Below are 25,556 nucleotides of genomic sequence, written 5' to 3' on the forward strand. Positions count from 1 at the left end.
TCATGTTTTTAGTTGTGAGATGAATTAATGTTTTTAGTTGTGAGGTTAATATTTTTAGTTGTGAGATTAATTAATATTTTTAGTTGTGAGATGAATGTTTTTACTTGTGAGATTAATTCATGTTTTTAGTTGTGAGATTAATTAATGTTTTTCAGCAGGAATGATTGGAGCAATCAATAGAGTGGGAAATTTCTGAAATTCATGAAAATCTCAAGCAAAAAAAAGTTACAGGGAGGAAATTTTTATAGGAAGACCAGATCTAAAAAAGATAAATAATCTTTCTCTAAATGGGACTCCCTGGGAATGGGAATCCCTGGAAAAAAGGGAATCCCTGGAAAAGGGGAATCCCTGGAGAATTTTCTAAAATTTCTAATCCCTGGATAATTTCGAAAATTCAAGAAAATCTCAACCAAAAAAAAAAAAGTTACAGGGAGGAAATTTTTTACAGGAAGAACAGACTTAAAAAAGGAAAATAATCTCTCTCTAAATGGGAATCCCTGGAAAAATGGGAATCCCTGGAAAATGGGAATCCCTGGAAAATGGGAATCCCTGGAAATAATGGGAATCCTTGGAAATAATGGGAATCCTTGGAAATAATGGGAATCACTGGAAAAATGGGAGTCCCTGGAAAATGGGAATCCTTGGAAATAATGGGAATTCCTGGAAATAATGGGAATCCCTGGAAAAATGGGAATCCCTGGAAAATGGGAATCCTTGGAAAATGGGAATCCCTGGAAAATGGGAATCACTGGAAAAATGGGAGTCCCTGGAAAATGGGAATCCTTGGAAATAATGGGAATTCCTGGAAATAATGGGAATCCCTGGAAAAATGGGAATCCCTGGAAAATGGGAATCCTTGGAAAATGGGAATCCCTGGAAAATGGGAATCACTGGAAAAATGGGAGTCCCTGGAAAATGGGAATCCTTGGAAATAATGGGAATTCCTGGAAAAATGGGAATCCCTGGAAATAATGGGAATCCCTGGAAAATGGGAATCCCTGGAAATAATGGGAATCCTTGGAAAATGGGAATCCCTGGAAATAATGGGAATCCCTGGAAAATGGGAATCCCTGGAAATAATGGGAATCACTGGAAATAATGGGAATCCCTGGAGAATGTGAAGGAATCCCTGGGAGAATGGGAACGCCTGGGAAATGGGAATCCCTGGGAAATGGGAATCCCTGGGAAAAATGGAATCCTTGGGAAAAATGGGACTACCTGGAAAAGGGGAATCCCTGGAGAAATGGGAATCCCTGCAGAAGGGAAACCCTGGACAATGGCATTCCCTGGGGAATGGGAATCCCTTGAAAAGGGGAGTCCCTGGAAAAGGGGAATCCCTGGGGAAAATGGAATTCCTGGGAAAAAAATGGAATCACTGGACAATGGGAACCCCTGGAAAAGGGAACCCCTGGGAAATGGGAATCTCTGAGAATCCCTGGGAAATGGGAATTCCTGGGAATGGGAATCCCGGGAAAATGGGAGTTCCCCGAAAAGGGGAACCCCTGGGAGAATGGGAATCCCTGGGAATAGGAACCCCTGGGAAAAGGGGAGCCCCTGGACAACGGCATTCCCTGGGGAATGGGAATCCCTGGGAATGGGAATCCCTGGAAAAGGGGAGTCCCTGGGGAATGGGAATCCCTGGGAATGCCTGGGAATGGGAATCCCTGGAAAAGGGGAGTCCCTGGGAATGTGATTCCCTGGAAGAGGGGAGTCCTTGGGGACAGCTCACCTGGAAGAGGGGAGTCCCTGGGAACGGGAATGCCTGGGAATGCCTGGGAACGGGATTCCCTGGAAGAGGGGAGTCCCTGGGAATGGGAATCCCTGGGAAAAATGGAATTCCTGGGAAAAAATGGAATCACTGGACAATGGGAACCCCTGGGAAATGGGAACCCCTGGGAAATGGGAATCTCTGAGAATCCCTGGGAAATGGGAATTCCTGGGAATGCCTGGGAATGTGATTCCCTGGAAGAGAGGAGTCCCTGGGAATGGGAATCCCTGGAAGAGAGGAGTCCCTGGGAAGGGGAATCCCTGGGAATGCCTGGGAATGGGAATCCCTGGAAGAGGGGAGTCCCTGGGAAGGGGAGTCCCTGGGAATGCCTGGGAATGTGATTCCCTGGGAAGGGGAGTCCCTGGGGACACTCACATGGAAGAGGGGAGTCCCTGGGAAATGGGAATCCCTGGAAGAGGGGAGTCCCTGGGAAGGGGAGTCCCTGGGACACTCACCTGGAAGAGGGGAGTCCCTGGGACACTCACCTGGAAGAGGGGAGTCCCTGGGACACTCACCTGGAAGAGGGTGTTGGCGCCCTGCAGGCGGGCGGGGCTCAGCGGCGCCACGGGGCTCAGGGTGCTCCAGAAGTGGATGCTGGAGAGCAGCGGGCTGGGGGTCAGCAGGATGGGGGTCTGCGAACGGAGGGGAGCGGCCGTCAGAGGCTTCCACAGGGAATTCCGGCCTTTCCACACGGAATTTTGGCCTTTCCACAGGGAATTCCGGCCTTTCTCCACAAAATTCCGGCCTTTCCACATGGAATTCCGGCCTTCCCACACGGAATTCCGGCCTTTCCACACGGAATTCCGGCCTTCTCACACAGAATTCCAGCCTTTCCCCACAGGGAATTCCGGCCTTTCCACATGGAATTCCGGCCTTTCCACAGGGAATTCCGGCCTTTCCCCATGGAATTCCAGCTTTTCCACAGGGAATTCTGGCCTTTCCACACAAAATTCCGGCCTTTCCACACAAAATTCTGGTCTTTCCACACAGAATTCCGGCCTTTCCACATGGAATTCCGGCCTTTCCACAGGGAATTCCGGCCTTTCCCCACAGGGAATTCCGGCCTTTCCACACAGAATTCCGGCCTTTCCACACGGAATTCCGGCCTTTCCACACGGAATTCCGGCCTTTCCACAAAGAATTCCGGCCTTTCCCCACAGAATTCCGGCCTTTCTACACGGAATTCCGGCCTTTCCACACGGAATTCTGGCCTTTCCCCACGGAATTCCGGCCTTTCCTCACGGAATTCCGGCCTTTCCACACGGAATTCCGGCCTTTCCCCACAGAATTCCGGCCTTTCCCCACGGAATTCCGGCCTTTCTACACAGAATTCCGGCCTTTCCTCACGGAATTCTGGCCTTTCCCCACGGAATTCCGGCCTTTCCACATGGAATTCCGGCCTTTCCCCAGGGAATCCCGGCCTTTCCCCACGGAATTCCGGCCTTTCCCCACGGAATTCCGGCCTTTCCACATGGAATTCTGGCCTTTCCCATGGAATTCCTGCCTTTCCCACGGAATTACAGCATGGAAATTCCAGCCTTTCCCCACAGAATTCCAGCCCTTCCCACAGAATTCCAGCCTTTTCCCTGGAATTCCAGCAGGGGATATCCATTTCCCACTCGCACTACTCATTTCCCACTCGCACTACTCATTCCTCACTTGCACTACTCATTTCCCACTTGCACTACTCATTTCTCACTTGCACTACTCACTTCCCACTTGCACTACTCATTTCTCACTTGCACTACTCATTTCCCACTCACACTACTCATTTCCCACTCACACTACTCATTTCCCACCTGCACTACTCATTTCCCACAACTTTTCATTTCCCACTCACACTACTCATTTCCCACTTGCACTATTCATTTCTCACTTGCACTACTCATTTCCCACTACTTTTCATTTCCCACTTGCACTACTCATTTCCCTCCTGCACTACTCATTTCCCACTCGCACTATTGATTTCCCACTCGCACTATTGATTTCCCACTTGCACTACTCATTTCTCTCTTGCACTACTCATTTCTCACTTGCACTACTCATTTCCCACTTGCACTACTCATTTCTCACTCGCACTACTCATTTCTCACTCGCACTACTCATTTCTCACTCGCACTACTCATTTCCCACTTGCACTACTCATTTCTCACTCACACTACTCATTTCTCACTTGCACTACTCATTTCCCTCTTGCACTACTCATTTCTCACTCGCACTACTCATTTCCCACTTGCTGTTTTCAAGCCCAACATCATCGCTATTGTTAGTTTAAACAAAAAAAAAAAAGAAAAGGAAGAAACCAGGAAGGGAATTCAGGGAGATTTGATCACCTGAGAGAAAAGTGCCGGAGTCAGAGAAGCGGTTGGGAGGGAAGGGCTGAGGATGCCCAGCGGGCTGGGGTCGCTGCCGGTGATGACCAGAGTGGGGGCCAGCTCCAGCCCTTTGGGTTTTTTGGCTCTGGAGAGGTGATTGGCGAACTCCTTCTCCAGCCCGGCTGAATCCTGCTGCTCCTTGGGCTCTGGGGACGGCTGCTGCAGGCTCTGGGCCTGCTCCAGCTGCTGGGAGGCCACGGACTCGATGTCCGTGTCAATGTCCAGCTCGGGGTTGGAGCTCAGCGGCGGCGAGGGCGGCGTGGAGGGCGCCTGGAGCGCGGGGGAAACCGAGGCAACGGGGGGCGTGGGGGCGTAGCTGGCGCTCAGGTTTGGCAAAGGCGCCGGAGGGGCCTCGGGGACGCTCAGCTTGGGCAGCACCAGAGTCTCCAGGGTGTGCAGAGTCTCCTCAGAGCCCAGCGGCAGCGAGGAGGCCGCGCTGGGGGCGGCAGAGGCCGCGGAGGTGACGGCCGCGGCCGAGGCGCCGGGCACCAGCGGGGCTGAGGGCGGCTTTTTGGAGGGCACGGTGACAAACTTGATGACAGAAGGGGCGGCGTCCTGAGGTTTCTTCTCCGCCAGCTTCTCGGCCGGGTTCTCGATCTTGATGGACCTGAAGAGCTTCACGCCGGAGGAGTTGAGGGAGTTGAGGGTGAAGGAGGAGTACAGGCCCGAGTGGATGTAGTCGTTGCGGCTCGAGGACTTTGCGCACGGCTGCGATTTCTCCTTGCCGCAGCTCTCCGCCTCCTTGGGGGCGCTGGTGACCTCCCCAAAGCCGGGCACTTCGGGGTCCCCCTCCGCCCTGCCCACCGCAAGGGGGTCCATGTTGAGGATCTCGGGGTAGGACACGAATTTGTACACAAACTTCTTCCCGTTCACCTTCTTAATGATATTCTGGTGGAGAAGAAGACAAAAGTATATTTAGATCTTTCTCCAGATTAATTTTCTTCCTGCAAGCGCTGCCTAAAATAGGCAGAGGAATTAAAGTCTGTAATCTTTCAGCCAAAAGAAAAAAAAAATAAAAAAAAAAAAAGAATGTTTCTTCTTTTCCTGTTTTAAAAACACCCTGAGTGTTCCAGTTCTGTTCTCGGAGCTGGCAGACAAAACACTGCAACAGGTGAGCTTAACCTGACATTAAACATACTAAAAACAGCTTAAAAAATGCCAAGAAATTCTGATTAATATTAAAAAAATGCTCTTTACTCCCAGCAAGGATCACTTAGCTGGGTGCACTATGGGTAATTTAACAGAACTTGCTAAATGTTTTCTCCAGGACTGCAGAGCTGAGAGCTTGCACTTCAAACCAAACCACCTTTATTCTTAATAAGATGCTAATAAAGGAAAATAAGCAGCTGAACTCGTCAGCAGAACGCAGGCTAATCAGTTATTTCAATACCACAGAACAGCATCTGTCAAACTTGTTTTGCTCCTCAGCGAAATGCCACACACACTCTGCACTCGGAATTATCCTTATTTATCATTCCCTGATTGCTGCTGAGATCTCTCAGTGCCAAAAGCAGATTTGTGGCAGCCAGCGATGAGCACCAGCTCCCTCCTCCCGCCTGCTCCAGGCTCCTCAGAAACTGGGGGTTATTTTTATCTGCTCCACTCACACACGGGATAAAGGGAAACAGAGGTGAGAAACTCCAAGATGTTGGATAAACAAAAGCTTCTTACTCTGCTGGGCTGAAAACAGTGCGCAGAGCGAAGGTGAAATACACAGAGAAAATAAAAATATTTAGGGATGGAAAATGTTTATTTTGAAAGGAATAAATGCAAAGAGAAAGCTGCAAAAAGATCTGGAAGTGGTGCAATGTTCAGGCTCTCCATCATCATCGTCTCCCTATATAAACTCTATTATATAAACTATATTTTTCCCTATTTTTTTTACCATTTCTGACTACACCAAACAGAATTTCCACAAATATTTTCAAGCAGAACACTCATCATTCTGGGTAAGATACAGTGGGAATTAAACCAGGCAAAATATTAATTCAGTATCTCCAATAGATTCTCTGTTAAATTAATGCAGCTTAAACTTCTTCCTGTGAAATAAAAACTCTCCCTGGGCTTTACCTGGATTTTAACCCTTAAAACTCTCCCTGAGCTTTACCTGCATTTTAAAGCTTAAAACTCTCCCTGTGCTTTACCTGCATTTTAACCCTTAAACGTCTCCATTGTGCTTTACCTGCATTTTAACCCTTAAAACTCTCCCTGTGCTTTACCTGCATTTTAACCCTTAAAACTCTCCCTGTGCTTTACCTGCATTTTAACCCTTAAACGTCTCCATTGTGCTTTACCTGCATTTTAACCCTTAAAAGTCTCCCTGTGCTTTACCTGCATTTTAACCCTTAAAACTCTCCCTGTGCTTTACCTGCATTTTAACCCTTAAAACTCTCCCTGTGCTTTACCTGCATTTTAACCCTTAAAACTCTCCCTGTGCTTTACCTGCATTTTAACCCTTAAAACTCTCCCTGTGCTTTACCTGCATTTTAACCCTTGCTGGGTGTGTATTTTTAGAAGGGGGATGAGGATCCAAAGGCAAACTTGGATGAGCAAAGCCACCAGAACCTCCCAACACAAAGCAGCGAGGAGGAAACAGCGCGGCGATAAACAAAATTAAAAACCAACCAAGCGCCTTTAAACAAAGCAGCTCAACTTCCTTCAAGCTGGCACAGCAAGGAGGAGAGGAGGAGGAGGAGGAGGAGGAGGAGGAGGGAACAAAGCTCCTTAGCTCAGAGGGATAAGGATTGGAGCAGGATTTCCAGCCTACCTTCACGTAGTAGTAGCGCAGCGCCCGGCTGAGTTTATCATAGTTCATGCTGGGCTTGTTCTTACGGATCCCCCAGAGCCTGGCCACCTCCTCTGCCTGCAGCAGCTTGAATTCCCCGTCGTTGGAGGTCCAGCAGATGATGTTCTTGTTCTGGGGCTCTTGCAGCAGCTGGAGGAGGAACTGCCACAGGGTGATGGCACTGTCCATAGCAGAGAGCTGCAATTCACAAAGCAAGGTTAAGCCCGCAGCATTTCCCTCATTTCTCTCCCTACAAGGGGGTGAAGGGGAAAAAAAAAAAAAAATAAAGGAGCAGGGATTGTTATTTCCAAAGGCGGCGAGAGTAAAAAATTATTAGTCACCAGTCGTGAAAGATGTTCCCTGCAGAAGTGAGGGGCTGAGTGCCAACTCTGGCGTCTCCTCCCACATGTCAGTACTGTTCACATGGGTTATATTTAGCCTCATTTAACTAAATCAGGTCACTTTGGGTAAGTTGCAGTGAGTCACTACCCCCCAAAAAAAAATAAAAAATGTTTCCAAGTTGTTCCATGTTCACCCACTCCGGCCTGTGGTGCTTGGTGAGAAAGAGCTCGGGTACAGCCAGGTAGGGATCAAAGCACCCCCTCAGCTCCTCCTTCCCGGCTGCTCCCACCTCAGAGCCAGGAGCTGCACAGCTCCAGGAAGATGCCAGAGCCAAAACAACTCAGTTCCCCCTCAGTTTCCATTCCAGCCTCTCAATCACCCCAATCTCCCTTCAAATCCTTCTTTTCCTGGTTTTTTTTTTAAATGAGAGTAAACACAAAACTAAATTAAAATTATTCCAAACGCGGCCTTTGCTTGACTCTCCATCCCTGCCATGTCTTACCCAGTCAATGATTTAGGCTGGGATTTTCTAGGACTGATATCAATGATTTAGGCTGGGATTTTCTAGGACTGATATCAATGATTTAGGCTGGGATTTTCTAGGACTGATATCAATGATTTAGGCTGGGATTTTCCAGGACTGATATCAATGATTTAGGCTGGGATTTTCCAGGACTGAGATCAATGATTTAGGCTGGGATTTTCTAGGACTGAGATCAATGATTTAGGCTGGGATTTTCTAGGATACCAGTTCATTCCTGCTCTAAAGTTGTTGATTTTCCCTCCTGCTCCCACAGCACAAGCAGGAACCACACAGCTCCAGGAAGATGCCAGAGCCAAAACAACTCAATTTCCCCTCAGTTTCCATTCCAGCCTCTCAATCATCCCCATCTCCCTTCAAATCTTTCTTTTCCTGTTTTTTTTTTTTAAATGAGAGTAAACACAAAACTAAATTAAAATTATTCCAAACGTGGCCTTTGCTTGACTCTCCATCCCTGCCATGTCTTACCCAGTCAATGATTTAGGCTGGGATTTTCCAGGACTGATATCAATGATTTAGGCTGGGATTTTCCAGGACTGATATCAATGATTTAGGCTGGGATTTTCCAGGACTGATATCAATGATTTAGGCTGGGATTTTCCAGGACTGAGATCAATGATTTAGGCTGGGATTTTCTAGGACTGATATCAATGATTTAGGCTGGGATTTTCTAGGACTGATATCTGCCAGTTCATTCCTGCTCTACAGTTGTTGATGCATAAATTCAACAAGGACAGACCAGGCAGAAAATATTTTACCATTTCTGACTACACCAAAGAGTATTTCCACAAGTATTTGTCAGCAGAACACTCATCACTGTGGAAAAGATACAGTGGGATTTAAACCAGGCAAAATATTAATTCAGTATCTCCTATAGATTTTCTGTTTAATTAATGCAGCTTAAACTTCTTCCTGTGAAATAAAAACAGGAAAAAATGCTCTGGGATAGTGAATAACACTAGATATAAATAATATTGGATACACATAATATTTTTCCCTATTTTTTTACCATTTTTGACTACACCCATCATTCTGGATAAGATACAGTGCAAATTAAACCAGGTAAAATATTAATTCAGCATCTCCTATAGATTCTCTGTTTAATTAATGCAGCTTAAACTTCTTCCTGTGAAATTAAAACAGGAAAAAATGCTCTGGGATAGTGAATAAAACTGGATATACATAATATACATATATATATTGTATATATATATACACTGTATATATATATATACACACACACGTGTATATACATATATATACACATGTATATACATATATATGTATGTATATATATACTGTATATATACTGTGTGTATATATATACACATATATATACATAATATACAGATAATATATTAGATATGCACTATATTTTTCCCTTTTTTTTTTACCATTTATGGCATAGTAACACTGGATATACATAATATACATATATCCTATGTATATACATATATATATATATATATATATATACACATAATATACATATAATATATTAGATATACACTATATTTTACCCTATTTTTTACCATTTCTGGCATAGTGAATAACACTGGATATACATAATATACACATATATATATTGTGTATATATATATATATATATATATATACACAGTGTGTATATATATACAGTGTATATATATATACACATATATATATATACACATAATATACATATAATATATTAGATATACACTATATTTTTCCGTATTTTTTTTACCATTTCTGGGATAGTAACAATGGATATACATAATATATTGTGTATATGTATACTGTATATACATGTATATACATATATATACTGTATATATACGGTATATATATATATACATATATATACATTATATACAGATAATATATTAGATATGCACTATATTTTTCCCTGGTTTTTTTTAACATTTCTGGCATAGTGAATAACACTGGATACACATAATATACATATATATATTGTATATATATACATAATATACATATAATATGTTAGATATATACTATATTTTTCCCTATTTTTTTACCATTTCTGGAACAGTAACACTGGATATACATAATATACATATATACATATACATATATATATATACTGTATATATACTGTGCATATATATATATATATATACATATATATACATAATATACAGATAATATATTAGATATACATTATATTTTTCCCTATTTTTTTACCATTTATGGCATAGTGAATAACCCTGGATATACATAATATACACATATATATATAGTGTATATATATATACTGTGTATATATATATATACACACACACATGTATATACATATATATATGCATGTATATATATACACTGTATATATACTGTGTGTATATATATACACACATATATATACATAATATACAGATAATATATTAGATATGCACTATATTTTTCCATATTTTTTTACCATTTATGGCATAGTGAATAACCCTGGATATACATAATATACATATATATATTGTGTATATATATATACTGTATATATATATATATATATACACACACATGTATATACACACATATATGCATATATATATATATATATACTGTATATATACTGTGTGTATATATATACACACACATATATATACATAATATACAGATAATATATTAGATATACACTATATTTTTCCCTATTTTTTTACCATTTATGGCATAGTGAATAACCCTGGATATACATAATATACATATATATATATATATATATATATATATATATACACACACATGTATATACATATATATGCATGTATATATATACACTGTATATATACTGTGTGTATTATATATACATACATATATATACATAATATACGGATAATATATTAGATATACACTATCTTTTTCCCTATTTTTTACCATTTATGGCCTAGTGAATATCCCTGGATATACAGAATATACATATATATATATACACACACATGTATATACATATATATATGCATGTATATATATATATACTGTATATATACTGTGTGTATATATATACACACACATATATATACATAATATACAGATAATATATTAGATGTGCACTATATTTTTCCCTATTTTTTTACCATTTATGGCCTAGTGAATAACCCTGGATATACATAATATACATATATATATATATTGTGTATATATATATACTGTATATATATTTATATATATACACACATGTATATACATACATATATGCATGTGTATATATATACTGTATATATACTATGTGTGTATATATACACACACACATATATATACATAATATACAGATAATATATTAGATATACACTATCTTTTCCCCTATTTTTTTACCATTTATGGCCTAGTGAATAACCCTGGATATACATAATATACATATATATATTGTATGTGTATATATATATATATACTGTGTATATATATATACACACATGTATATACATATATATGCATGTATGTGTATATATATACTGTATATATACTGTGTGTATATATATATACACACATACATATATACATAATATACAGATAATATATTAGATATACACTATCTTTTCCCCTATTTTTTTACCATTTATGGCCTAGTGAATAACACTGGATATACATAATATTGGATATACATTATATTTTTTCCCCTAGGAAAGGGGGTCCAGGGGATCCATCTGGCTGAGTTTGATACTCAGACATTAATCCCAGGATACTCAGACCCTGACCCCAATCCCCAAAGCCAAGGCAGCAGAGCCGGGTGCTGCCCCTTGGAGCCTGCCTGCCCTGGCAGCTCATCCCAAATCCTTTTATTCCAATCCCATTAGCGCCCAGCACACTCAGCCAGCCCTAAATAAGGCAGGCAACGGTGTGCAGAGCAGGCTGCGCTGGGACAGGGTCACAGCTGACAGCTCACACCGAGCTCTGGGCAAAACGAGGTGCCCCACTGCATGGCACCTTTCTGGGCACCTTTCTGGGCACCTTTCTGGGCACCTTTCGGGCACTGCAGCCCTTGTGCAGAATCCCTGCCTCGTGGCACACGCTGGCGATGTGACACTGATGCTGCAATTACAAGCAACAATCTCCAAGGGAAGGCCACCCACAGCCCCGAGGTGCTTTCCCTGTTAATTACTGCACAACTCCCTGCTTGCCCTAATTAATTACGGAGCACTCGAAGAAACTGGAGGCTGCGCTTGAGACTCTTCCCACAGCTCTCTGTGCTGTGCCAGCTGATCCATACGGGATTTCGGGAGCAGGAAAACACCTTAAAAATCCATACAGGATTTAGGAAAGCACCTTAAAAATCCATACAGGATTTAGGGAGCAGGAAAACACCTTAAAAAATCCGAAAACACCCTAAAAAATCCATACAGGATTTAAGAAAACACCTTAAAAATCCATACAGGATTTAGGAAAACGCCTTAAAAATCCATACAGGATTTATGGACCAGGAAAACACCTCAAAAAATCCATACAGGATTTAGGGAGCAGGAAAACACCCTAAAAAATCCATACAGGATTTAGGGAGCAGGAAAACACCCTTAAAAAATCCATACAGGATTTAGGGAGCAGGAAAACACCCTAAAAATGCGAAAACACCCTAAAAAATCCATACAGGATTTAGGAAAGCACCTTAAAAATCCATACAGGATTTAGGAACCTGGAAAAGCCATACAGGATTTAGGGAGTAGGAAAACACCTTAAAAATCCATACAAGATTTAGGAAAACACCTTAAAAATCCATACAGGATATAAGGACCAGGAAAACACCCTTAAAAATCCATACAGGATTTAGGAAAACACCTTAAAAATCCATACATGATTTAGGGAGCAGGAAAACACTCTAAAAAAAATCCATACAGGATTTAGGGAGCAGGAAAACACCTCAAAAAATCCATACAGGATATAGGGACCAGGAAAACACCCTTAAAAATCCATACAGGATTTAGGGAGCAGGAAAACACCTTAAAAATCCATACAGGATTTAGGAAAACACCTTAAAAATCTATACAGGATTTATGGACCAGGAAAACACCTCAAAAACTCCATAGAGGATTTAGGGACCAGGAAAATCCACAGAGGATTTAGGGACCAGGAAAACACCTCAAAACCCTTCCAGAACCGCTTGGTGCTGCCGTTTACCCCAATTTATCCCAAACTGGGAATGCCGGGGCTGCGTTGTCCCGGGGGATGATGCAGCCACACGTGAGAGGAGAGGAGAGCACGAGGGTTGGGCTCTGTCACCCAGCAGAGCTGTCACAGCTCTGGGATGAGCTGGGCTGGGCTCTGTCACCCAGCAGAGCTGTCACAGCACTGGGATGAGCTGGGCTGGGCTCTGTCACCCAGCAGAGCTGTCACAGCTCTGGGATGAGCTGGGTTGGGCTCTGTCACCCAGCAGAGCTGTCACAGCTCTGGGATGAGCTGGGCTGGGCTCTGTCACCCAGGTCAGGGCTCTGGGATGAGCTGGGTTGGGCTCTGTCACCCAGCAGAGCTGTCACAGCTCTGGGATGAGCTGGGTTGGGCTCTGTCACCCACAAGGGCTCTGGGATGAGCTGGGTTGGGCTCTGTCACCCAGCAGGGCTCTGGGATGAGCTGGGCTGGGCTCTGTCACCCAGGTCACAGCTCTGGGATGAGCTGGGTTGGGCTCTGTCACCCACAAGGGCTCTGGGATGAGCTGGGTTGGGCTCTGTCACCCACAAGAGCTCTGGGATGAGCTGGGTTGGGCTCTGTCACCCACAAGGGCTCTGGGATGAGCTGGGCTGGGCTCTGTCACCCAGGTCACAGCACTGGGATGAGCTGGGTTGGGCTCTGTCACCCAGCAGAGCTCTGGGATGAGCTGGGCTGGGCTCTGTCACCCAGGTCAGGGCTCTGGGATGAGCTGGGCTGGGCTCTGTCACCCAGCAGAGCTGTCACAGCACTGGGATGAGCTGGGCTGGGCTCTGTCACCCAGGTCACAGCACTGGGATGAGCTGGGCTGGGCTCTGTCACCCAGCAGAGCTGTCACAGCTCTGGGATGAGCTGACATGGAGCAGGCACACCGAGCTCAGTGATAATTCCCACGCTCAGTTCATCTCCAGCAGCACTGCAGCAAAAATTGATGCAACGTGGAAATCACATTAGCAACAGGATTGCACAGTGGCAAAGGCTTGGTTTTTTTAATTTTTCCCCACCCATCTTGCTAAAAATCCACACAGTTTCATCCCAGAATTGAACTGGTGTTAGTTATTTCATGGGGCTGCTTCCCTTCCACCTTGCTGTTAATTCCAAGCTTACCCAAGGCTTTTTTAAAATCTTTTTTCCATCCCTCCTACTCAAACTCCACGCAGTTACATCCCACAATTGAACTGCTGTTATTTCATGGAGCTGCTTCTCTTGAGGAAGTTCCACCTTGCCTTGCTGTTAATTCCAAGCTGACCCAAGCCTGTTTTTGAAAATTTTCCCCCCACTCCTCGTGCTAAAAGTCCACACAGCTTTCATCCCAGAATTGAAAGCTTTCATCACAACAATTGAACTGGATTTAGTTATTTCATGGGGCCGCTTCCCTTGAGGAAGTTCCACCTTGCCTTGCTGTTAATTCCAAGCTGACCCAAGGCTTTTTTTTTTTTGCTTTTATCCACCTCTCCTGCTAAAAGTCCATGCAGTTTTCATCCCAGAATTGAACTGCTGTTCTGCTTTCCTTGAAGTTCCACCTTGCTGTTAATTCCAAGGTGACCCCCTGCCCCGCATGACTGAGGGTGAAATGTTCTCTCAGTTTACTTTGTAAACAACACTTCAACTTTTCTAATCCTCTCACAGCACAAAACCCCTCCCAAACCCAACTGCTTCTCCTCCAGGATGAGCACACCAATAATTACCAACACCCCACTGCAAACCATCCTTTTGTGAAGGCTTTTTCCCTCCTAAAAACCCGTGGAGAAAGAAAAAGGGATCACACAAAATGTAAAATTAAAAGCAGAACAGGTGAGTTGAGCGTTGCTAAACGTGAGGAAAAGGTTTTTCCTTCTCCAGCACCCAGGGATGAGAAATGGCTCAAGAACCCCCTGCCCCAGTTTGTAAACAACTTTTGTATTTCAACTTTTTAAATCTTTGTATTTTAAACTAAAATTGTATTTAAAATAAAAATTTTAAATACAACTTGTATTTCAACTTCTTAAATCCTCTCACAGCACAAAACCCCTCCCAAACCCAAATGCTTTTCCTGCAGGATGAGCACACCAATAATTACCAACACCCCACTGCCAACCATCCTTTTGTGAAGGCTTTTTCCCTCCTAAGAGCCCATGGAGAAAATGGATCACACAAAATGTAAAATTAAAAGCAGAACAGGTGAGTTGAGCGTTGCTAAACGTGAGGAAAAGGTTTTTCCTTCTCCAGCACCCAGGGATGGGAAATGGCTCAAGAACCCCCTGCCCCTCATGACTGAGGGTGAAATGTTCCGTTTCATTGTGCAAACAACACTTCAACTTTTCAAATCCTCTCACAGCACAAAACCCCTCCCAAACCCAACTCCTTTTCCTCCAGGATCAGCACACCAATAATTACCAACACCCCACTGCAAACCATCCTTTTTGTGAAGGTTTTTCCCCCTCCTGAAGGAGGTAAAATAAAGGGAAAGCGAGAAGGGAATGAAGCTGAGAGCCTTCCCCTTCCTGCACCATGTGAGCAGCAGGAAAAAATAATTGCTGGAGGCAGAGGGCAGCTGTGCTTTGTAACGAGGAGCTAAAATAGAGCTAAAACAGAGCTAAAACAGAGCTAAAAGAGCTCTGTTATTGTCCTGAGATCTTCTCCACGCCCACGGGTGACCCTGGAGCTGCCGGGCTTTGGCACAGAGCCCCCGAAAACGCCGAGCCGAGCTCCTCCCCTGCCGCCGCTCGGCTCTGCACGAGTTTACCCAGAAAACCCAACATTTGGGATTTTTGTAATCCCCTCCGTGGGACTGGAGGGTTGGATTTGCCTGAAATGTGGCATAAAAAAAAAGAAAATCAAAATATTCCCTCCGTGCACCCTGATAAAGGAGGAAAGTCAGGATTAAGGTTTAGGCCTGGCCTAACCCTCCCTTCAAGGTTCTCTGGCAGATTTCCTGTGCTTTGACTCAACGCCAAATAATATCCAATAATCTTTATCATTTGGAGTAAAAGGGGGCCCTTTCCAATAATTTGAAATAAATCTCCAATAATCACTATAACTTGAAATAAAAGGGGGCCCTTTTGTCTCTGTGTGAGGATTAAAATACCCCCAGAAATCTGCTTGGGCTCATCTGCCACCCCAAGTCCCATGGAAATCCTGATGTCGTTGTTGTCCTTCTTGGTTTGTTCCTGATTTATTTATTTATATGATTTAAAATCCCCTTTTCCCCCTGTTTTCCATTCATTTATTATCAAATTATCATTATAATTTGAAATAATTTGAAATAAAAGGGGCCCTTTTTGTGTCAGGATTAAAATACCCCCAGAAATCTGCTGGGCATGGAAATCCTGATGTTGTTGTCCTTCATGGTTTGTTCCTGATTTATTTATTTATATGATTTAAAATCCCCTTTTCCCCCTGTTTTCCATTTATTTATTATCAAATTATCATTATAATTTGAAATAAATTGAAATAAAAGGGGCCCTTTTTGTGTCAGGATTAAAATACCCCCAGAAATCTGCTGGGCATGGAAATACTGATGTCGTTGTTGTCCTTCTTGGTTTGTTCCTGATTTATTTATTTATATGATTTAAAATCCCCTTTTCCCCCTGTTTTCCATTTATTTATTATCAAATTATCATTATAATTTGAAATAATTTTGAAATAAAAGGGAGCCCCAGAAATCTGCTTGGTTTATCTGCTGCCACCCTGAGCCCCATGGAAATCCTGAGGTCATTTTGTTCCTGATCTTGGCTAATTCACAAAGGCCAAAAAACACTGAGGAAAAACTAGAAAATACCAAAAAAATATAAATATTTCTTTCTCAGGACTTAAAAGCTGAAACAGTTGGTTCCTAACCCCTCAAATTTTTGCTAAAACACCTAAATTTTTGCTAAAATGCCTAAATCACCATTTGGTGCAGCTGAAGCATCTGCAGCCTGATGATTTCTGCAGATAGGCTGGATTAAAAAATAAAATAAAATCTTTGTCAGGCCCCCAGACAGGAAGAAAAACTCAGAAAAAGGAAAGGATGTGGCAGGCACAGAGCAAAAGCATCCCCAGCTTTTGTCACCCCAAAAAGGGCCCTGGAGACACAGAAAGGACCCAAAATAAAAATTGGAATTAAGGCAGCAACAGGTTTGGGGAAGCTCGTGGTGCAGGTGAGAAAATTAAGGTTTTGATTCTAGGAAACTATAGGAAATTTCAGGAAAAATTATAGGAAATTTCAGGAAAAATTATAGGAAATTTCAGGAAAAATTATAGGAAAAATAGGCAGGGAAAAAAAAAAAATCAGGAAAAAAATTATCCGGGAAGAAAATGTTCAGGGCAGAAATATTCAGGGAAAAAAATATCCAGGGGAAAAACATATATCTGGGGAAAAAATATATTCAGAAAAAAAATATATTCAGGAAAAAATATATCCAGGAAATTCCAGGGAAAATATCAGGAAGAAATCAGGAAGAAAACAGGGAAAAAAAAAATCAAGAAATTCCAGGAAAAAAACATCAGGAAATTCCAGGAAAAAATCGGGGAAAAAATCATGAAAAAAATAAAAACAGGAAAAAATTTCAGGAAAAAATTCAGGGAGAAAAAATCAGGGAAAAAAAAAAAAAAAACAGGAAAAAAATTTAAAAAAAAATCAGGAAAAAAAATCAGGAAAAAAAAATCAGGGAGAAAAAATCAGGGAGAAAAATCAGGGAAAAAAATCAGGAAATTCCAGGGGAAAAAAATCAGGAAAAAAATCACGAAAAAAATCACGAAAAATCAGAAAAAAAACCAGAAAAAAATCAGAAAAAATTAAGAAAAAAATCAGAAAAAATCAGAAAAAATTAAGAAAAAAATCAGAAAAAATCAGAAAAAATCAGAAAAAAATCAGAAAAAATTAAGAAAAAAAATCAGAAAAAAATCAGGAAGTTGCAGGAGAGCAGATCTGGCAGTGATTGTCATTTCCCAGAGGCATTCCCAGGGATTTTTGGGCACTTTGGGGTGTGAGCAGCCGATAATTCCTGCTCTGTTGTGCAACATTTGCTGTGCACACAAGGCCTTGGTGCCTGCCCAGGAAAACAAACAGAGCTGGGCAAGGAGAAATTTGGAGGTCACAGACCCAAACCCACACTAAAAACCTCAAAACCTGAGCAGGATTTTCCCCTCCGTTTGTTAAATTAAATAAATGAATCGTTATTTGTTAAATAAATGAATTATTATTGATTAAATCGATGAATAAATAAATGGTTGTCACATCCCTGACATGGCTGAAGTGTCCAGTTAAAATGGGTATCAAATAAAACCAAGCAACAAATGTTTCATTCAATTCAAATATTCAAAAATTCAAATATTTTATCGATAATATTCCATTCCTAATAAGCTTTTCCTAAATGATTTCCAGCTCTTGGTACTGTCACTGACCTGAATTGGTATTTTAGGGTTTTATCAATTTTAATTCATTTTAGAAAAAGCTTAATGTCAAAAAAAAAAAAAAAAAAAAAAAAAAAAAAAAAAAAAAAAAAAAAAAAAAATCCACAAATTTACTGTCTAAAACTCCATTCCCTCATGGAAAAAACCCAAAAATCCACAAATTTACTGTCCAAAACTCCATTCCCTCATGGAAAAAAAACAAAATTCACAAATTTACTGTCTAAAACTCCATTTCCTGATGAAAAATAACCCAAAAATCCACAAATTTACTGTTCAAAACTCCATTCCTTCATGGAAAAAAACCCAAAAACCCACAAATTTACTGTCCAAAACTCCATTTCCTGAAGAAAAAAACCCAAAAATTCACAAATTTACTGTCCAAAACTCTATTCCCTCATGGAAAAAATCCAAAATTCACAAATTTACTGTTCAAAACTCCATTTTCTGAAGAAAAAAACCCCAAATTCACTGTCTAAAACTCCATTCCCTCATGAAAAAAACCAAAAGTCCACAAATTTACTGCCCAAAACTCCATTTCCTGAAGAAAAAAACCCCCAAATTCACAAATTTACTGCCTAAAACTCCATTCCCTCATGGAAAAAAAAACAAAATTCACAAATTTACTGTCTAAAACTCCATTTCCTGAAGAAAAAAACCCCCAAATTCACAAATTTACTGTCTAAAACTCCATTCCCTCATGGAAAAAAAAAAAAAAAAAAAAAAAAAAAAAATCCACAAATTTACTCCCTAAAACTCTATTCCCTCATGGAAAAAAACCAAAATTCACAAATTTAGTGTCCAAAACTCCATTCCCTCATGGGAAAAATCCAAAATCCACAAATTTACTGTTCAAAACTCCATTTCCTGAAGAAAAAAACCCCAAAATTCACAAATTTTCTGTCTAAAACTCCATTCCCTCATGGAAAAAAACCCAAAATTCACAAATTTACTGTTCAAAACTCCATTTTCTGAAGAAAAAAACCCCAAATTCACTGTCTAAAACTCCATTCCCTCATGAAAAAAACCAAAAACCCACAAATTTACTGTTCAAAACTCCATTTCCTGAAGAAAAAAACCCAAAAATTCACAAATTTACTGTCCAAAACTCCATTCCCTCATGGAAAAAAAACAAAATTCACAAATTTACTGTCTAAAACTCCATTTCCTGAAGAAAAAAACCCCCAAATTCACAAATTTACTGTCTAAAACTCCATTCCCTCATGGAAAAAAAAAAAAAAAAAAAAAAAAATCCACAAATTTACTGTTCAAAACTCTATTCCCTGATGAAAAAAAAAAAAAAACAAAATCCACAAATTTACTCCCTAAAACTCCATTCCCTCATGGAAAAAACCCAAAAATCCACAAATTTACTGTCCAAAACTCCATTCCCTCATGGGAAAAATCCAAAATTCACAAATTTACTGTTCAAAACTCCATTTCCTGAAGAAAAAAACCCCAAAATTCACAAATTTACTGTCCAAAACTCTATTCCCTCATGGAAAAAATCCAAAATTCACAAATTTACTGTTCAAAACTCCATTTTCTGAAGAAAAAAAACCAAAAATCCACAAATTTACTGTCTAAAACTCTATTCCCTCATGGAAAAAAACCAAAATTCACAAATTTAGTGTCCAAAACTCCATTCCCTCATGGAAAAAAAACCCAAAAACCCACAAATTTACTGCCCAAAACTCCATTTCCTGAAGAAAAAAACCCCAAAATTCAAATTTACTGTTCAAAACTCCATTTCCTGACATGGTGGGAAGCACAGGAAGAAATTAAATCCTTTTCCAGAACACACACCGGTGAAATGCCAGGTAAAAGCCACTTCAATGTGTAAAATAAAATAATTAAAACAACGAATTCAAATTCAAAACGCGGAATTCTGAACACTCTTAAAAAATCCCAACTCCTGGCAGTTTTCCATGTGGTAAACCAACCAAATAACGTCAAATAAACGACAAAAAAATCAATGAAAAATACAGAAAAAACACCTCAAAGTTTAATAAATTCTTGTTTTCTCTTTGTTGTTGTTCTCAATCCAGGCAGGAAAATCAGATTTTTGTGAGGGAGCAGCCAAGGCAGGAAGGAAATGCTGAAGGATGTCCTCATGATAAGAGTTTTTATTGCTTAATCCCACTCCAAACCTCTCTTTTTTTTTTTTTTTTTTTTTTGTTCTTTAAACTCAAAACAAATGTTGCAATAAATTTTGGCTCCCTGGCCGAAAATTTGAGCTGTTTGAGACGAAATTTAGGTGTTTTAGCAAAAATTTGAGGGGTAGGAACCAACTGTTTCAGCTTTTAAATCCTGAGGAATCAATATTTATAATTTTTTTTTTTTTTTTTTTGTATTTTTCTAGTTTTTCCTCGGTGATTTTTGGCTTTTTTGGATTAACCAAGATCAGGAACAAAATTAAATCAGGATTTCCATGGACTCAGGGTGGCAACAGATAAACCAAGCAGATTTCTGGGGGTATTTTAATCCTGACACAAAAGGGCCCCTTTTATTTCAATTTATTTCAAATTATAATGATAATTTGATAATCAATTAATGGAAAACAGGGGGAAAAAGGAGATTTTAAATAATATAAATAAATAAATCAGGAACAAACCATGAAGGACAACACTGACATCAGGATGTCCACGCCCAGAAGATTTCTGGGGGTATTTTAAACCTGACACAAAAGGGCCCCTTTTATTTCAAATTATTTCAAATTATAATGATAATTTTATAATAAATGTATGGAAAACAATGGGAAAAGGAGATTTTAAATCATATAAATAAATAAATCAGGAAGAAACCATGAAGGACAACAACGACATCAGGATTTCCATGGGACTCAAGGTGGCAGCAGATAAACCAAGCAGATTTCTTGGGGTATTTTAATCCTGGCCCCCTTTTATTTCAAATTATAATGATAATTTGATAATAAATTAATGGGAAACAGAGGGAAAAGGAGATTTTAAATAATATAAATAAATAAATCAGAACAAACCATGAAGGACAACAACGACATCAGGATTTCCATGCCCAGCAGATTTCTGGGGGTATTTTAATCCTGACACAAAAGGGCCCCTTTTATTTCAATTTATTACAAATTATTTCAAATTATAATGATAATTTTATAATAAATGTATGGAAAACAATGGGAAAAGGGGATTTTAAATCATATAAATAAATAAATCAGGAACAAACCATGAAGGACAACATTGCCATCAGGATTTCCATGCCCAGCAGATTTCTGGGGGTATTTTAAACCTGACACAAAAGGGCCCCTTTTATTTCAAATTATTTCAAATTATAATGATAATTTTATAATAAATGTATGGAAAACAATGGGAAAAGGGGATTTTAAATCATATAAATAAATAAATCAGAACAAACCATGAAGGACAACATTGCCATCAGGATTTCCATGGGACTCAAGGTGGCAGCAGATAAACCAAGCAGATTTCTTGGGGTATTTTAATCCTGGCCCCCTTTTATTTCAAATTATAATGATAATTTGATAATAAATTAATGGGAAACAGACGGAAAAGGAGATTTTAAATCATATAAATAAATAAATCAGAACAAACCATGAAGGACAACAATGACAACAATCAGAATTTCCATGCCCAGCAGATTTCTGGGAGTATTTTACTCCTGACACAAAAGGGCTCCCTTTTATTTCAATTTATTTCAAATTATTTCAAATTATAATGATAATTTGATAATAAATTAATGGAAAACAGGAGGAAAATGGGATTTTAAAGCCATTTTTGTGTCATTCCTGCAGCTGCCACAACCCCTCTGCTCCTCCACCCCTGACAATGGAATTATTAATTTCCCTGATTTTCCACACTTGGATCAGCATTATTCCTTCCCTAATTCCTTTATTTTTTTAGGATATAAGACAAGGGATGGTTTAGGACAGAAACCAGGGGAGGTTTGGGACATAGAGAGGGGATGGGAAACTTCAAAAGCAAAAATCCTTTGATGGGTTTGTTCCCCATAAAAAACCCTCAGATTTCCTGGAAGCTCCTAAGGAGATTACACTCACTTCCTCCTCATCTGGGCCCGTTAAATTAAATTAAATTAATTAAATTAAATTGCCTTGCACAGGCACAAGATAGAAAAACATGCCCCCCACACACACACAAATAAAAATCCCAATTTTAAATTCCTGCTGGATGGTGGAAAGGAAAAGTGATTGAAGCTGGAGAAGCTCCCCTGGAACAATGTTTGTGGTACACTCAGCCCTGTTGTCATGGGGATGGAACAATATTCCCTGCAAACAGGCACAGAGACCCTAAAAATAAAAATAAAACAGCCCAGGCGAAATCCCCGTGTCAGGCACGGGGAGAGAAATCCCAAATAAAAACCTTTCCTGAAAGCTCTGCCAGCTCCCAGGGCTGCGACCCGCCTGAGTGGTACCTGGATTTCAGAAATTTGAATTCATTTTAGAGAGATTTTTTTTTTTTTTTTTTGGGAAATTTTAGAAAGAAAATTTTTACTGTCAAAAAAAATCCCCAAAAATCCATAAACCTGCGGTCCAAGAAGCCACAAACCTGCTGTCCAAAAAACCCAAAAAATCCACAAACCTACTGTCCAAAAAACCCCCAAAAAATCCATAAACCTGCTGTCCAAGAAGCCACAAACCTGCTGTCCAAAAATCCATAAACCTGCTGTCCAAAAAAACCCAAAAAATCCATAAAACTACTGTCCAAAAAAATCCTAAAAAATCCCCAAACCTACTGTCCAAAAAACCCAAAAAATCCACAAACCTATTGTTCAAAAATCCACACACCTGCTGTCCAAAAAAACCCCAAAAATCCACAAATCTACTGTCCAAAAAACCCCAAAAAATCCATAAAACTACTGTCCAAAAAAATCCTAAAAATCCATAAAACTACTGTCCAAAAAAATCCTAAAACATTCGAACTTACTGTCCAAGAATCCACAAACCTACTGTGCAAAAAACCCCAAAAATCCACAAACCTATTGTTCAAAAATCCACCAACCTACTGTCAAAAAAACCCAAAAAATCCACAAACCTACTGTCCAAAAAACCCCAAAAAAATCCATAAAACTACTGTCCAAAAAAATCCTCAAAAATCCACAAACCTATTGTCCAAAAATCCACAAACCTACTGTCCAAAAAACTCCAAAAATCGCCAAACCTATTGTTCAAAAATCCACAAACCTACTGTCCAAAAAAACCCCAAAATCCACAAACCTACTGTCCAAAAAAAACCCAAAATCCACAAACCTACTGTCAAAAATCCCCAAAAAATCCATAAAACTACTGTCCAAAAAAATCCTCAAAAATCCACAAACCTACTGTCCAAAAATCCACCAACCTACTGTGCAAAAAACTCCAAAAATCTACAAACCTATTGTTCAAAAATCCACAAACCTGCGGTCCAAAAAAACCCCAAAAATCCACAAATCTACTGTCCAAAAAAATCCTAAAAAATCCACAAACCTACTGTCCAAAAATCTCCAAACCTACTGTCCAAAAAACCCAAAAAATCCACAAACCTACTGTCCAAAAAAATCCTAAAACATTCAAACCTACTGTCCAAGAATCCACAAACCTACTGTGCAAAAAACCCCAAAAATCCACAAATCCACTGTCCAAAAAAATGCCAAAAAATCCACAAACCTACTGTCGAAAAATCCACCAAACTACCGTCCAAAAATCCACCAACCTACTGTCCAAAAAACCCAAAAAATCCATAAACCTACTGTCAAAAAATCCACAAACCTACTGTCCAAAAAACCCCCAAAATCCACAAACCTATTGCTCAAAAATCCACACACCTGCTGTCCAAAAAAACCCCAAAAATCCACAAACCTATTGTTCAAAAATCCACCAACCTACTGTCAAAAAAAACCAAAAAATCCACAAACCTACTGTCCAAAAAAACCCCAAAAAATCCACAAAACTACTGTCCAAAAAACTCCAAAAAATCCATAAAACTACTGTCCAAAAATCCACCAACCTACTGTGCAAAAAACTCCAAAAATCTACAAACCTATTGTTCAAAAATCCACAAACCTGCGGTCCAAAAAAAACCCCAAAAATCCACAAATCTACTGTCCAAAAAACTCCAAAAAATCCATAAAACTACTGTCCAAAAAAATCCTCAAAAATCCACAAACCTACTGTCCAAAAATCTCCAAACCTACTGTCCAAAAAAAACCCAAAAAATCCACAAACCTACTGTCAAAAAATCCACAAACCTACTGTCCAAAAAACCCCCAAAATCCACAAACCTATTGCTCAAAAATCCACACACCTGCTGTCCAAAAAAACCCCAAAAATCCACAAACCTATTGTTCAAAAATCCACCAACCTACTGTCAAAAAAAACCAAAAAATCCACAAACCTACTGTCCAAAAAAACCCCAAAAAATCCATAAAACTACTGTCCAAAAAAATCCTCAAAAATCCACAAACCTACTGTCCAAAAATCCACAAACCTACTGTCAAAACCAGGTGAAAAGCCAGGTAAAAGCATCTTAAATGTATAAAATCGAGTAATTAAACAATAAATTCCAACTAGAGATGTAATTAAACAATAAATTTTAAATCCCCTTAGAGTGGAGCCTCCAAAGCAAACCCAGCCTTGCTCGGGAGCTGCTCCTCAAAAATTCAAATTCAAAATATATCAAAAATCCAGACAAAATAGAAATTCAAAAAAAAAAAAAAATTAAAAATATAAATTCAGCAGAGCTCTGGAGGTTTTGGGGGAATTTTTGGGGATGGAGAGGAAAGGAGGGAGGTGGAACTCGGGATGTGTGAGGATGAGAGAACAGCAGATCCAAAGCAGGATTTGCAGGATTTGCAGACTTTCTCCTCTGCCTCCCCCATTGATGTGGGCAGGAATCCACCCAGTTGAGACAGGGGAGAGAAAAAAAGAAAAAATAAAATAGTGGTGAGGAATTAAAATAAAAACCTCAGCAGTTATTGGAGGCAAATAAGCAAAGCTTGGATGCAAACAATGGCTGGGCTCAGCTTGCAAAGATGCACACAAAAATGTCCTGTACCCTAAAATGTGCACCCAAAAATGTCCTGTACCCTAAAATGTCCTGTACCCTAAAATGTCCTGTACCCTAAATCTGCACCCAAAAATGTGCACCCAAAAATGTCCTGTACCCTAAAATGTCCTGTACCCTAAATCTGCACCCTAAAATGTCCTGTACCCAAAAAATGTCCTGTACCGAAAAATCTGCACCTAAAAATGTTCTGTACCCA

General features: G+C 40.0%; 1 protein-coding gene across 1 annotated transcript in view; it reads right to left on the reverse strand.

The window, feature by feature from the left end:
* The window catches only part of ELK4 (ETS transcription factor ELK4), a 29,295-nt gene that overhangs the window by 1,449 nt on the left and 2,290 nt on the right, over positions 1-25,556 (reverse strand). Inside the window, exons 2-4 of the mRNA XM_059487861.1 lie at positions 6,911-7,126; positions 4,102-5,031; positions 2,284-2,400 (exon numbers count right to left, since the gene is read on the reverse strand). Of these exons, the coding sequence (XP_059343844.1) occupies positions 2,284-2,400; positions 4,102-5,031; positions 6,911-7,126 (1,263 nt within the window). The remainder of the gene's footprint in view (positions 1-2,283; positions 2,401-4,101; positions 5,032-6,910; positions 7,127-25,556) is intronic.

Source organism: Ammospiza nelsoni, chromosome 23 (assembly GCF_027579445.1).
Source record: "Ammospiza nelsoni isolate bAmmNel1 chromosome 23, bAmmNel1.pri, whole genome shotgun sequence".
NCBI lineage: Eukaryota > Metazoa > Chordata > Aves > Passeriformes > Passerellidae > Ammospiza > Ammospiza nelsoni.